The sequence below is a fragment of the Phyllostomus hastatus genome, unplaced genomic scaffold (genome assembly GCF_019186645.2).
Source record: "Phyllostomus hastatus isolate PE091 unplaced genomic scaffold, TTU_PhHast_1.1 phas_contig_152, whole genome shotgun sequence".
NCBI classification, from domain to species: Eukaryota; Metazoa; Chordata; class Mammalia; order Chiroptera; family Phyllostomidae; genus Phyllostomus; species Phyllostomus hastatus.
In genome coordinates this window covers 5126124-5141713 of record NW_025333622.1, presented here as the reverse complement: position 1 = coordinate 5141713, position 15590 = coordinate 5126124, and the positions used below count along the sequence as shown (strand labels likewise).

Here is a 15590-nt window from a genome sequence, read left to right as displayed (position 1 = left end):
ATGGGCTGCCATTGTTGTGAGGGGCTTCTTTGGGCTTCAGTGAATATTTTGAAGGCTCTTTTTATGCATTTGCCCATTTCATGATGGCTGATTTATGAGCGCACCTGCCCACACTGCGCTGAATGTTCAACAGTTTTTGACCAAAAACATCATGACCCTTGTGCTCTATCCTCCCTATTTACCCAATTGCACCCCAAGCAACTTTTTGTTTTCTTTCCCTGGATGAAAAAAGTCCTGAAAGGGAAATGTTTTACTGATATGGAAGAGGTGGAACAAAAAATAGCAGAAGCACTAAAAGGCATCAAAATTAATGAGTTCAAAAACTTTTGAGCAGTGGGAAAAATGCCTCAGTAGGTGTATTATATCAAATAGAGAGTACTTTGAAGATGACTGAAGTTTAAACATGTGAGAATAAATACATAATTTTTTATAAATAAATTTCGGTTTTTTGGTGGTCTCCCCTCATATGTATAGTTTCAGATAATTTTTTACTTTAAAACTTCTCAGAATATTTAATGTGATACTATATATTATGAATTTTCAAGGGGGGGATGTCAGTAATGACTTTTTCCATAAAAAACATGTTAACCTCTCACAGAATTATTTTTTGTGGAACAGTTTAGGAAACCTTGCTTTAACATTTCATACAAAGAAGAGATACTAAAACCTTTTCCAAGGGTTTAAAAATTTTAAATCCTGGTATTTATTATTTAAAAAAATGTACCTAATTGTTTCTGAAATATCACTTCCCAGACTGCGAGAGATTTCTGACATTGCCAAAAGGCAAGTTGAAATTTTGAATGCACAGCAACAGTCCAGGGATAAAGAAGTCGAGTCCATCAGGATGCAGCTGTTAGACTATCAGGTGTGTGCAGTATTGGCTCATCCACATAGGTTTTATCCCGTAAATTCACATTAGATATTTGGATGATTGTATAATTTCAATCAGAGAATATATCAAATTGAGGTTCCTATACAATTTAATTTGAATTTTCACTCATAATACAGAAGAGCATTTAAATACCTACAAATGCATTGCTCTGAATGTTGGTTGGAGTTAACATAGTGAGAAGAAATATTAAGTGTTTCATACCAGTATTTTCTCTCATAGCTTTATGTAGCTTTTCACAAATTCTCACGTGTGTTTTCTTAGAATAAAAAAAAAAACACATTGCCCATGTTAGTATTATACCATTACTGTTATTTATATATGGAATGTAAAAAAGTAAAACAACAATATTATTCCAACTGTTACTGATTCAGATGACAGGTTGGGATTTTCTGTTTTGAGTTGTTTTTCTTTGTTTGTTTTTTACAGTTCTTTGATAACTTGTATTACAGGAAGGTTAGATGTTTGTAGGACTTCAGGTAGCACACTTTTAAATTTTATGTAGTAAATTAGAGATATTGAATCCATGATCAGTTTCTTTGGAAGAACTTGAGACTTACTACAAATATATGTAATTTTTATATTAGGCACAGTCGGATGAAAAGGCACTAATTGCCAAGTTGCACCAACACATCGTCTCTCTTCAAATTAGTGAGGTTACTGCTCTTGGTAAGTTGGAGTCTCTTACATCGAAACTGCAGAAGATGGAGGCCTGTAATTTGCGCTTAGAACAGAAACTGGATGAAAAGGAACAGGCTCTCTATTATGCCCGCTTGGAGGGGAGAAACAGAGCAAAACATCTGCGCCAAACAATTCAGTCTCTGCGACGCCAGTTTAGTGGAGCTTTGCCCTTGGCACAGCAGGAAAAGTTCTCTAAAACAATGATTCAGTTACAGAATGACAAACTGAAGATAATGCAAGACATGAAAAATTCTCAACAAGAATATAGAAATATGGAAAACAAAAAAATGGAGTTGGAATTAAAGTTAAAGGGGCTAGAAGAATTAATAAGCACTTTAAAGGATGCCAGGGGAGCCCAAAAGGTAAAACACTGATTTTTTTCTTCAGCATTTCCAGAAGAGTTAGATAATTTTAGGTTCTTAATGTGTACCTATGTATAAAACGTTTAATATTTGACCAAAATTCCAATTATAATATATTGAGATTTTATAAATTAGGGGTTTTGCTTTTTTAAATGTCTATTTGTAAGAATACAATGAGATTCTTATAAGCAATGGTTTTAGTAGAAATGTAGATTTTAAAATATCAAATAATTTTAAATACTCTAAAAACTAGATATATAAATAAAATACTAATTTGTAATTATTTTTTAAACATTATATGGTGATCACTTGAATTCTACTCTTTGTAATCATTATTTGTATAAAATTATGTACAAGTAGCAGACCCACATTTATTTTTAGTAATATTTTGTTTTTACCCTTATTTGAAATAATTAAATGAAAAATAATTGTCTTGCAACTAAATTTCAGTTTTGAAGCTAAAAATATTTAGGATTTTCATTTTTGAAAGTAAAACCAATTTTCAGTTACATACTTACAGTAAGTACCCAATAAAAACATTAAAGTAAATGAGTAAATGAAGGTGAATGTTAGCACTACCCACTCAAAACATAATTTGAAGAATGTTTTATGTTAAGATCTTGCATATTTTTAGAAAATTCTATGGAAATTACAAATAAACTGCCATGTGGCATAACAAAGGATACTTTTATATATTATCTTATTATAAAATGTTCATTAATTTGAATTAAAATCATTAGGATTGTGAAAAATGTTATTTCCTTATATAGCATTTACATTTGTGTATATAAAATATAAATCTTTAGGTAATCAATTGGCATATGAAAATAGAAGCACTCCGTCTTCAAGAGCTTAAACTAAATCGAGAATTAGTTAAAGATAAAGAAGAAATAAAATATTTGAATAATATAATTTTTGAATATGAGCATACAATCAGCAGCCTGGAGGAAGAAATTGTACAGCAGAACAAGGTTCATTTTATATTTGTTTTGATCTTTTGTTGCAATATTTTAAACACAAAAACATTGTATGAATGTAATATTCTCCTACTTGAAATTACCTTCCATTATTTTGATATAAAATATTCTATTTTTTATTTTCTAAACCATTATAAAAATGCATATTTATTTATGTTGAAATAATAATCTTAACCTTAAAAAAGGAATAATACATAAGTGCATTTATCTTTCCCTCTCATTAATAAATACATAGTGAAGGGGGCTGGGCTTTGTTCCCTGTTATGCTTACATTTCCTAGAATAGCGCTTGGCACATAGTACATGTCATTAAATGTGTTTTGGATGGATAGATGGATGGATGAATGGCTGGGTACATGAATGGATTGAAATTCCAACTCCATATCTGCCTATTCTGTGACCTTAAGGAAGTTACTTTACCACTCTGAGTTTGCTTCCTTTCCCCGTAAAATAACAGTGACCTCAAAGGGTTGTTGTGAGAATTAAATAAGAAAATGTATATAAAATTGCTATTATTTGCTTGGTGCATGTCTCTGTGTATGTCTGACACAAACTGTCTTTTATCAGTTTCATGAAGAAAGGCAAATGGCCTGGGATCAAAGAGAAGTTGAGCTAGAACGTCAGCTCGACATTTTTGACCGTCAGCAAAATGAAATACTAAGTGCAGCACAAAAGGTATAAGTGATTGGCTACTGTTTGCTACTCTGTAGTATGACCTATAATGTTAACCAATAGAAATGTTTTCTAAAGTCAGATGGAATTTTAATTTATGTTATCCTTTTATATTTCAAATGTAAGTGGGGTTTAACCATGTCTTATCATATAATTGTAAAAATTAATATTGTTTTCTTTAATGCTACAACTGTTTTTCATAATGATATTTTTAATAGTTTGAAGAGGTTCCAGGATCAATGCCAGACCCAAGTTTGCCCCTTCCAAATCAACTTGAGATTGCTCTAAGAAAAATTAAGGAGAATGTTCGAATAATTCTAGAAACACGGGCAACTTGCAAATCACTAGAAGAGGTAATTAGAAAAATTTACATTTTGATTAATGTATTATTGGGTATGTGGAATTTTCTAAATACAGTGTGGAGCAAAAGTAGGTTAACAGTTGTTCATATGGAAAATAATACAATCATAAATAGTAAGAATAGTAAGAATAAAGAATATATCCTTTATTAGTAAAGAATATATTATTATATAGTAAGAATAAACTGTGTTTCACATACAACTGTAAACCTACTTTTGCTTCACCCTGTAATATTTTTTAATGAGGATGATGTGTAGAATGATGAATCTGTTGCTAATTCCACTTTCCTTTTATATTCTCCTTTAATGCTTCTAATAGCCAATAAAGAACAATAGATATGGCTAATCTGAGTTTTTTCTTTTTTGTTTTCATAAACCACATATTTTATAATAGTGATTTATTGACTTGGGCAACTAAACTTCCAATTGTTTTACCCTGCTGACATAAATTGCTCTTCTAGTGATCTGATAATCAATGGACTGAAATAAAAGGACCGATTCATTACATTTTCTTTCCAAATTTAGCACCACCACACATTTCTATTTCTAAAACTACAAGATCTAAATGAAGTAACTTAAATTTCATTTTCATCATAACAATGAAATTTCTAACACATGTGATAGAGTCTTATAAATAAGGGATGCATATAAATAACTTAGCCGTTACATAGAAATACAATCAGTTTAACCTTTTTGATATCTTTTGGCTGTTATAAGTATGTTGTGAACAATAAAGGGAAACTTTTTAAAACATATAACTAATTGAAAATTCAGTTGAAACATTTTAAAAGAAAAATATACTTTAATAATTTATTATGATTTGATCATTGCAGAAGCTAAAAGAAAAAGAATCTGCTTTACAGTTAGCAGAACAAAATATTCTGTCAAGAGACAAAGTAATCAATGAACTGAGGCTTCATTTACCTGCCACTGCAGAACGAGAAAAGCTTATAGCTGAACTAGGCAGAAAAGTAGTGGAACCACAGTCACATCACACATTGAAAATTGCTCAGCAGACGATTGCCAACATGCAAGCAAGGTTAAATCAAAAGGAAGAAGTGTTAAAGAAGTATCAGCATCTTCTGGAAAAGGCCAGAGAGGTATTTTATTATGTTATGCTATTTTATTTATTATCATATTTTTTAGTGAAATGCAAATATTATTCTGCCCTGAAGTGGCAGTTCATTTCTTGCTTTCAAATAGATTCCATTTAGAAATTGTTACTTTCATTGATTGGATTACAGATCTGTCAGTAAAACTGGCAGTTTCCGAATGAGTCTTTCTCTTATGGATTGACTAAATCAGGAATAGCTATCATGGTGAAACTATATGATATTCAAAAACACCATCTGAGTTTATAGGTAAAGATTAAGTCCATAAGTTAGAATGAAATCTTGTCACACTAGCAGTAAGTGAAATCAGATTTGCTAGAACCTTGGGGGGAAGCTGCATTTAAAAAAAATTCTAGAAGCGAGTTAAAAGATGATGGATACATATTATTCTAAAATGTATATTAAATTATGACCTAAGGCTGAAGTTGGCAACTTGAATGTGTACTAGTGGAAATGCATATTGGTGTAAATATATGCATGCCACCATTGTTCCTTCCCTATCTCACAGGGATTTTGAAAATTTAAAGATAAAAATATTTAATATCTTTAGATTGTACATTTATTTAAATCATAATTTAAGATACAGTTTTGATTTGCTATAAAACAGGAGCAAAGAGAAATTGTTAAGAAACATGAAGAAGACCTTCAGATTCTTCATCATAAATTAGAACTACAGGCTGATAGTTCACTCAATAAATTCAAGCAGACAGCCTGGGTAAGATTCTAAGAACTTTGTTCTATTTTTTATAGATATCTGAGACCATATGATTGAAAATTTAGTTCTCCTTTTTTTGGGGGGGGTTGGGGGGAATAGAAGCCACCTTGTTTTTTGTTGCTAGAATAGTCTTCTAAAAACACAGTTCTGATCATTCTTCTCCCTAGACCCACACCCTTTAGTATCTCACTGCTGCTTATAAAATCATTTATATTCTTTAGCCACATACTCAAAGCTTTCCATGATCTGACCTCAGTCTTTTTTTCAAATTCTGCTCATTATTTGTTTACCTAAATGTAACTGATTTTCATGTTCTGAGTTCTGTTTATACTTGCCTCTTTTGATCTGTGTCTTTTGTATGTGTGAAATGATCTTTCAGTCTCCTGACAGTCAAACCGCATCATCCTTGAGCCTTACTCATTAATTCAATCTACATTTATTGTCCTTTCACTGCATGTAGGGACTCTGCCAGATATTGGAAATACAAACAATGTGATGTCTATTTCCTGTTTTCTTTAAGATTTCATTGCCTGTTACACCTTAGATAATATTTTTGAGTATTTGAGGAGCCACATTAAATCATGGAATAAGTATCACATTGAGTTATACATGTTCAGAGCTAAGTTATTCTTATTTCACAGGACTTACTAAAACAGCCTCCTACACCAGTTCCTACTAACAAGCATTTCATTCGTCTTGCTGAGATGGAACAGACAGTAGCAGAACAAGATGACTCTCTCTCCTCACTTTTGATCAAATTGAAAAAAGTGTCTCAAGATTTAGAGAGACAAAAAGAAATCACTGAATTAAAAATCAAGGAATTTGAAAATACCAAATTACGGTAAGCCTTAGAAATGTATCATAATAATGGGCAAATAGCAATAATGATAGAATAAGGATAAACCTGTTTTCTGTGTTGTGCAGCCTTCTAAGCACTTTATTATGTTGTTTATCTTCAGGACTACCTATGACATATGTTATAGTCTCCCCATTTTTCACATGGGAAATTAGGCCACAGGAAGGCTCAGTAACATGCCTGGGAGGAAATGGAAAAGTCACAATTTGAACCTAGTCAGCCTGATTCAAGTGTCCAGAGTTTTTGTCTAGAATCTTGTTTTTAACCTTTTTAAGTTTCTGTTTCATCATCTGTAACATGGAAATGACAATACTTAACCTGGCTGTTTTAGGGTGATCATTTGAAAGCCAAATCCTCCTGTATATGAAAGTGATTTGAAAATTACAAAGTAACAAGTAAATATAAAACATTTGTTTATACACCTATAACAGTTTCTGGCACACAAAGAGGTTTAATAGATATTTGTTCAATGAAAAGTTAACTTTTTTTATTACTATAATGGCAGTAAATGGTTCCCAGCTTTCATTCTCTGCATCAGAGATATTAAACATTGCTCAATTTATCAGAATATAGACTTTAAACCTAAAATAGGTTTATAGTTATGTATTTGTAATCATTGTAGAACTATCTCTCTGTACCTCTATTTCTTATCTGAAAAAATGAGAAAGCTGAACTCTTTGACTAATTATTCTATTCCAGCTCTGAAACACTATTAGAACCTTTGATTCTTGACTCACTTATTCAAAATACTTCTGATAACATTAGCACTACTATAATTTTATTAAGAAGCTGCCACTTTAAAGAGATTATTAGAATTAGAAATAACATATGGTATTCTTGGTATGTAATTTTTCTCATTTTATTGACTTTTATACATGAGATGTTACTTTTGATAAACTCTCTATTGTGTTTTAGAGTATAAAATTGCTTCTGCTTTTGAACCTAATGTCTGAATGTAGAAAATAATCATCTTTAAAATTACCTTGTTTATATAATTTTTTTGCCATTGAAATATTTGAGTTGTTGTTTTGTATTTTACCATGTCATTTTTCTCTATGATTATACTTTTATTTTCTGTGTGCAAATTGGTATTATTGACATAAGAACATACAAACCTGTAGGGACATTTTTAAGAGTTTATGAGAATTTGAGTCGAACAGAGATACACCTGAAAGCAAGATTTCTATAGACACAGAAATAATTCCAAGGATGACAGTTTGTGGTTTCCTTTTTGCATTTGGAATTAAGGAAGGAACAGCAAAGAAGATTACATGAAGGTGGGAGAAAGCAAGTCAGGGATTGGGTTACAGAATAATTAACAAAGATTATGTGCTCTCTTCCAAGAGTCTAAAAAAGAGCATTTTAAAGGTGTGTTAACCTATATGAACAAAAACAGTGGACAGGGCTCACTTAAGGCAAAGATAAAACCTTTTACTAAAGAAGTTATAAGCCTGGGAGCACCATGAACTGCTTCTTCAGTTAGGAATTTATGATCAGATCACCTAGGGTTACATATGGTTAGATTTATTACAGTGTCCCCTTTTTGTCTAGTGTGCATATTTTAATGTGTCTTAGGAAAGACACATTATATAGATCTTTGTATTTTTCTTAGTAAAACCTTAATTTTCCCAATTCGACAATTAAAGTGACACATTTTTTGCTGTAAGCAACAGGTCTCAGTGTTTAGTACTTGTTTATAGTTTAATACAATCTTCTCATTGGTTGGTTTGACTCTACATATTAACTTTATTATGCAGTGTTTAAGTACAAAGTGGACTGCACATAATTTGGTATATTGACTTACTAATGATGAATGAATGGTAGGATTAACCAAATTAAGTCTGCTGATTGCATCTATTTCCATATCTATAGATATAAGATATTAGTTATAGATGTAATACTAGTAACTTTGGAACCATAAACAAATTAATAATAACATAATTCCTCTGCGAGTTTACATTTTGTCTTTGCAACATGACAGTGTAGGAGAGGGGTTCTCAACTGAGGTAATTATGCTGTTCTCTCCTCTCACGGACATTTGGTAATGTCTGGAAACTTTTTTTATTGTGACAACTAGGAGGTGCCACTGGCATCTAGTGTGTAGAAGCAATGGATGCTGCTGAACATTTTCATGCATAGGACCACTCACCCCTTGCCCCCCAAACAAAGATTTATTCAGTTAAATAGTTAATAGTACCATTTTTGAGAAACTCGGAGAAGAGGAAACAGTCACATCTTGCAGGGCACATAGTATTTAAGTGCTGTTCATTTTTTGTATTAATTTGTCTAGACCACAAAATTACTTGATGCAGTCATTACCAAAATAGTAGACAGAAACTAGAAAGAAAAAGTCTATTTCATGTTAAGTTTAAGAGTAGTTAAGTGGAATAAAGGATTATATTTCTATTTATGTATTATTTATTTATTTATTTATTTATTTATTTATTTATTTTTAGAGAGGGAAGGGAGGGAGAAAGAGCGAGAGAGAAACATCAATGTGCGGTTGCTGGGGGTCATGGCCTGCAACCTAGGCATGTGCCCTGACTGGGAATCAAACCTGCGACACTTTGGTTTGCAGCTCGCACTCAATCCACTGAGCTATGCCAGCCAGGACGAAATTGTATTTCTTTTGGATTTGAATCAAGACTTAGGTTATAAGAATACTTCGGACCAAATATTTATTCTTTGTATAGAATTTCTGTCAATCAAAGTTTAAATTGCAGCAACCACTCTATTAAATACATATGTTTGCTTATATTAGGCTCCAAGAAAACCATGAAGATGAAATTAAAAAAGTGAAAGCAGAAATAGAGGACTTAAGGTGCCTTCTGGCCCAGTCACGAAATGAGTCACAGAGTTTAAAATCTGAACTTCAGGCTCAGAAAGAAGCAAATTCAAGAGCTCCAACAACAACAATGAAAAACCTAGTGGAAAGGTTAAAGAGCCAGTTAGCCCTTAAAGAGAAACAACAGAAAGTAAGTAACAACAGAAAATTATCAATACTCAGGAAATACATGTGGTAGATTGTTTTAGATTAGACTTGTTAAAGGTGATTAGTATCTATCTCTCTGTTGGAATAAAGAGTATGAGCCTTATTTCATTTCTGTTAAGCAGGGTCTTTTAAGAAAATTGTTCTAACCAGCCTTATTGATGGTGTTTATAAGTACAGATATAGTCCAGTTTATGTTTTTTATGCTGTGATCAATCTGAGAGGTGTGTTATCTGTAGGAAATAGAAATAAGAGGAAATCTTAATTCCATTATTTCCTTTTCTTTTCTACTGGGATTTTATACTACTGCAAGACTATTTTGAACAATTTAAATAACTAAATAATTTTGAACAATTTTGGGCTTAAGAGGGGGAGATATGACAGTGAATAGGAAAAGTTAAAGAAGAAGGTCATATAGATACTTTTATAAAAAGTAGGTCAGTGGATTTTCTGATTTATTAGTTTTTTAAGTTTATCAGATTTGATATACTCAATTGTTTTAGAAGTTGTTTTTCTGTGCTAGCTCATGAAATTTATTGACAAATTTTAAACCTTTTCTAATCTAATAACTTTCCTAGTGTACTTAAATTCATTTAATTTTATATGGAAGTGCATATTGAGTAATTCGGATAAATATCTAAACTTGGATATTTGAAAACAAAATGTACCTGGTTTTCGTAATACAAATTGCCTAATTTTTTTAAAGGATTTTATGTATTTATTTTTAGAGAGGGAAGAGAGGGAGAAAGAGAGAGAGAGAGAGAAACTCAATGTGTGGTTGTTGGGGGCCGTGGCCTGCAACCCATGCATGTGCCCTGACTGGGAATCGAACCTGCAATGCTTTGGTTTGCAGCCCATGCTCAATCCACTGAGCTATGCCAGCCAGGGCCAAATTGCCTAATTTGATGCCAGGTTCCCAAAATTGTTATTGTCAAGATTTTGAACTCTCATACTCAATTTGGAAAGAATTGAGTTCCATTACTAAAGGAAATTCATTTGAAAAAGGTTGTCTTGTAGTTTGTGAATTATGTTTGATTAAGCACGTGGTATTTTAGGCAAATAGTTGAAAGAAGTTTTACATATTGCTGATATAAAATATCAAATTTTCAAAAAAAAATTGTATATCTATTAAAACTTTTAGGCACTTAGTCGAGCACTTTTGGAACTCCGGGCAGAAATGACAGCAGCAGCTGAAGAACGTATTATTTCTGCAACTTCTCAGAAAGAGGCGGATCTCAATATTCAACAGATTGTTGATCGACACACTAAAGAGCTAAGGGTAAATATGAACACATTCATAAACATAAAAACATTCCTGATAATTCCATTGGAAGAGAACCCACTTTTTTTTTTAACAACAAGCATCTTTATTGTACTTTTGCCCTGGTTATCACCTTGGAATTAGCAATGAATAGGCCATTTTAAGCTATTCTTCATAATAGAATTGCATTTAAGAAACATTTTATAAATGATTTTTACTTCTGTATTAATAAGTGTGTAGATTTTTTATTTCTTTTGCCATATCAGAATTTTCTATCTAGTTTTTGCTAGTTATGAGTTAGTTTTCCTTTTTTTACCCCCTGAAGTAGTTTATGGATATCACATAGTCCTTGACATTTAATCTATAGAGCTGCCTGACTCTGAAGCATTGATTTTGAAGTTACTTAGTACTTTTTGGCGATATTTCATTTTCTTCCTTGGTTATTAGGTTTGGTAATTTAAATTCTTTTCCAGAATATATATTTCATAATGATTTCCAAATTTCTGTCAAAGTTTCATATACTGTATTTGAGTAAAATGAGAAATCTTTTTATATGTTGTTTTGTTTGTAATTTTGTCTTACTCTTGGTTTATATGTATATGTACTTCGCCACCATTAAACTGTATAAGGACTGGATTTTACTCAGATTTTTAAAATCTTCCATTGCATCTATTAAGACTATGACAGTAAAAATCCATTAGTTAATAAATATATTTGCAGAAATAACCTTTTGTTGAGTCTTCTTCAGCACCTTTCTCTTTGCCTGTAATGTCTTCTCTGAATTCCTCACATTTTTCAACTCCTTTTTCGCGAAGCCTTTTCTGACTTTTTCAGGAAAATTTATGTTTTTCTCCTCACTGCATCATAATACTAAGTTCTAATTTCCTATTGTTATTAATGATATTTTGGCTTGTAACTTATTCAACAAAACATATTTTAAGTACCAGTATTTCCATCACTGTTACTATACAACAGAGCTAGAAACTCCTTTCTATATGTACTTTCTTCTGTATACTGTCTAGTATTATGAATTACTCTTTCATGTCTTTACAAAGTAGGTTAGAAACTGCTTCGAGTCATAGATTTTGTTTATTCTACTCTTATGTTTGGTAGTGCTTAGAACGTTGCTGTACGCATTGATATATGCTTGTTTCTTTAATAAGTTAGCTCAGCTACAGTGAAATATTTCCTTATTTGATAATACGTAGAAACATTTGGTTCTAGGTATTTGTTGATGATGAATTGCTTTAGACTATTTCTTCATGGTTTGTTTTATTTCCTCAAAGTAGCCATGGGTCACTGGAAATGAAGATAGAAAAATATGTATAGTTTGTAGGGTTTTTTTCCTATATGTATTTAAACATTTAAAATAAAATTTTCTTCTTAAGTCTTAATGGTATACTTTCATATTTTATTGTTTTTATCATTTATACTTGGTGAAGATTCAAAAATTAAACCTTTCTTTTTCTTATATTAGTCACAAATTGAAGATTTAAATGAAAACCTTTTAAAGTTGAAAGAAGCTCTTAAAACAAGTAAAAACAGAGAAAATTCACTAACTGATAATTTGAGTGACTTAACTAATGAACTACAAAAAACACAAAAAGCATATAATAAAATGCTCAGAGAGAAAGGTGGGCTTGATCAAGAGAATGATGAACTGAAAAGGCAAATAAAAAGACTAACCAGTGGATTACAGGTACTTTTATATTTAGTTGTGATGATGTCTTTGATTTATAATGTATAGGTGACAGTTGATTGCAACTTTTTAGTTCTATATGTAATATTTGCTGGACTTAGCTTACATCTCACCTTGATTAATTTAGCTAAAGGATGGTAAACTATAGTTTCAGGAAATTTTTGTAGTTGAAATATTTGTTGTGTATTTTGTTTGATATATTTTACTTATATATGTTAAAAAGCATATTATTTTTCAGGGCAAAACTCTGATTGATAATAAACAAAGTTTAATTGAAGAACTCCAAAAGAAAATTAAAAAGCTAGAAAGCCAACTAGAAAGAAAAGCGGATGAGGTAGAAATGAAGCCTGTGAAAGAAAAGGTATGTGAAGAAACCCACTGATGTGTTTGAGGCAGTGAGACAAAGTTAAATAGGTAATTGATGAATAGCCAATATACTGTATTAATCTGAGGACCTAACACATACTGTAAATGATACTGAACAATGTAGAGAAGTCTAAGACAAGTTTCCATTCTGTAGGAATTTACAAGGGAACTTGGGGAGATACCTACAATATAACTCTCATTTGGAAATTACTACATCGTGTCCATGTCACCTTCCTGATATTATAATACCTCCAAAATATCTTCACATCTTACACTTTTTTAATCACTGTATTTATCACTTCTTCCAGTGTAATTGTTTATACTTTGGTGATTTGTCCTTTGAGGGGAAAAAGCTGGGCATTTATAGTCTTCTACTTTGACTCAAATGTGTTCTTTTATCTTCAGTAGTCTGGACTGTTGGCTATTTCAGGGGAAACAATGTGCCGTGGGATATGTTCAGTATGTACAGGAATATTATTATTAATACCAATATTATAATATTGGTATTAATAATACCAATCCACTCAATAAATTGATTCTATAATTTGAGAAAATTGCTTAAAATTCCCTTGTAAGTTAAATAGTACACTACTTTATAACAAAATTATTGATAGAAATAATCAACCCAAAGAGAAAGTAAAATTTGCTAAAATACATATAATTAAGTTTGTGTAAGTGATAAACTTAAGACTTATATCTTGTTGGGAGCATTGAAAACATCAAAAGTGACCTGGCAAATATTTGTGCTAGTGGTAATGTTTGCCCCTGAAGAAAATCACAGTGGAGGAACTATGGTAAGAAAAAGTATACACAGAAAATATTCAATATCTGTAAAATAATTTGAATAACATGAAAAAAGAAAATTACATATCTTTATTGATTCCATATAGAAATAAATAGGTAATGGAACTAAATGTTTTAACAGAGTATGTTACAAAAATATTTTTCCTATAAAATTTATCAATGTTAGTATAATTTTGATTAAAATGCTTACATTTACATACATGGAACCACAACATACTTGCTCTCAGAAGCTTTGTTGTTAAAAAATGCAAATCAAAATGTTCTTACTTTTCTAGATAGCTCTCTTCTCTGTCTCCCTATTTGAGCAAAGGTGTAAACTAATTCTTAGATACCAGTTCCTCATCTGATTCTTATCAGAATACCTCAATAGCTTCATGGCTTTTCCTGGACTCCTAACCTCTGTGTTTAGCCTATTTTTCCTTAAAGTTGATAATACTATTTGCATTGACAGTGTCTCAGGATTATGTGGACAATGAAATAATATGTTAGTCTTTTGTAAGCCATCAGGAAGTTCATCCCCATGTACATTATACTAACTAGAAAAAGAGAGAACACAGGAAGTTACACTTATATTAAATGTATATCTAAGAATCTAGGTAGAGTGTTCTTTTAGATTATACAGTGCAGGGCATTTCTAATTTGTGAATGTTTTTATAATCAAAGAATCCTTTCATATTGAAATTTCAGTACCTTCTTCTCTGAAAACAAAGTTTGAAGCCCATCTTTATAACAAAACCCACCCCTATTCCTTGCAGTCTGTTTTTTTTTTATGCTGCCATACCTTTCTCCTTAGCACTTACTGTATTTTTCTGACTATAAGGTGCACCCCCACCCCCCAATTTGGGAGGAATAATGGTTGTTAATGCTGCTGTTGAGTTGTGTTTATATTTACATTGGTGAAATACTATGTTATTTATGTTATTTAATATTTTACCACATTTTTTGCTTCAAAATTATTTTCCTCTGAAACCTAGATGTGTCTTATGGTCCAAAAAATATGGTACTGCTGTCTGACAGACTAGGGGGTTTTACTTAGTCATGTGTTCATCTTTTTGTCTGCAAGCTTTGATGGCAGAAACTTTGCCTGTTTGATTTATTGTTGCATTCTTTTTTTTTTAAGATTTTATTTATATATTTTTTAGAGAGGGAAGGGAGGGAGAAAGAGAGAGAGAGGGAGAGAAACATCAGTGTGCGGTTGCTGGGGGCCGTGGCCTGCAACCCATGCATGTGCCCTGACTGGGAATCGAACCTGCGATGCTTTGGTTCGCAGCCCACGCTCAATCCATTGAGCTACGCCAGCCAGGGCTTATTGTTGCATTCTTAACACCCAGAACAGTTCCTAGCACATTGTAGATGCTCAGTGTTTGTTGAATGAGTGAAAAATTTAAAATACAATAACATTAGTCTGAAATCTATGCCTAGGAGGCTGTTGGCACAGAAAATACGAAAATAGAACTTCTCTTCCATCCTCTCTTTTCATCTTTTCTCCCCCAGTCCAGAAAAGACCCTTGGTGACATTTGCCTTTGGTATTTTGTTGTTGTTGTTGTTTTGTTCATTTTTAAGTTATTTTGGCTTTTCTTTCCTCAGTCTTACTTAAAAGGCAATGTCAATTGGAATAGAACTGCCCAGTCCCTAGAAATTACTATATGCTGCAGAAAAATTTACTTACCTTATGCCCCCAACTATTTTTGCTTCTAGAGGTACACAAAATTTCTTGTGATATTTCAGAAAAAAAGAAGTTAATGACTATCAAATACTTAGCGAAGTTTTTACATTTTTTGAAAAGGATACTTGTGAGCTTTACTAAATAAAAAAGGTAAAAACTAATTCAGTAGCAGAAAAGTTAGT

The 15590-nt window shown here is 31.7% G+C and overlaps 1 protein-coding gene across 6 annotated transcripts in view; it reads left to right on the top strand.

Moving 5' to 3' along the window:
- The window catches only part of CEP290 (centrosomal protein 290), a 97075-nt gene that overhangs the window by 52533 nt on the left and 28952 nt on the right, over positions 1–15590 (top strand). For all 6 annotated transcript variants that reach the window (XM_045830411.1, XM_045830412.1, XM_045830407.1 and 3 more), the window contains 12 exons: positions 754–865; positions 1477–1932; positions 2739–2903; positions 3476–3583; positions 3799–3933; positions 4773–5039; positions 5659–5766; positions 6408–6607; positions 9384–9597; positions 10753–10890; positions 12350–12571; positions 12810–12932. In XM_045830411.1, coding sequence (XP_045686367.1) covers positions 754–865; positions 1477–1932; positions 2739–2903; positions 3476–3583; positions 3799–3933; positions 4773–5039; positions 5659–5766; positions 6408–6607; positions 9384–9597; positions 10753–10890; positions 12350–12571; positions 12810–12932 — 2248 coding nt within the window. The remainder of the gene's footprint in view (positions 1–753; positions 866–1476; positions 1933–2738; positions 2904–3475; positions 3584–3798; positions 3934–4772; positions 5040–5658; positions 5767–6407; positions 6608–9383; positions 9598–10752; positions 10891–12349; positions 12572–12809; positions 12933–15590) is intronic.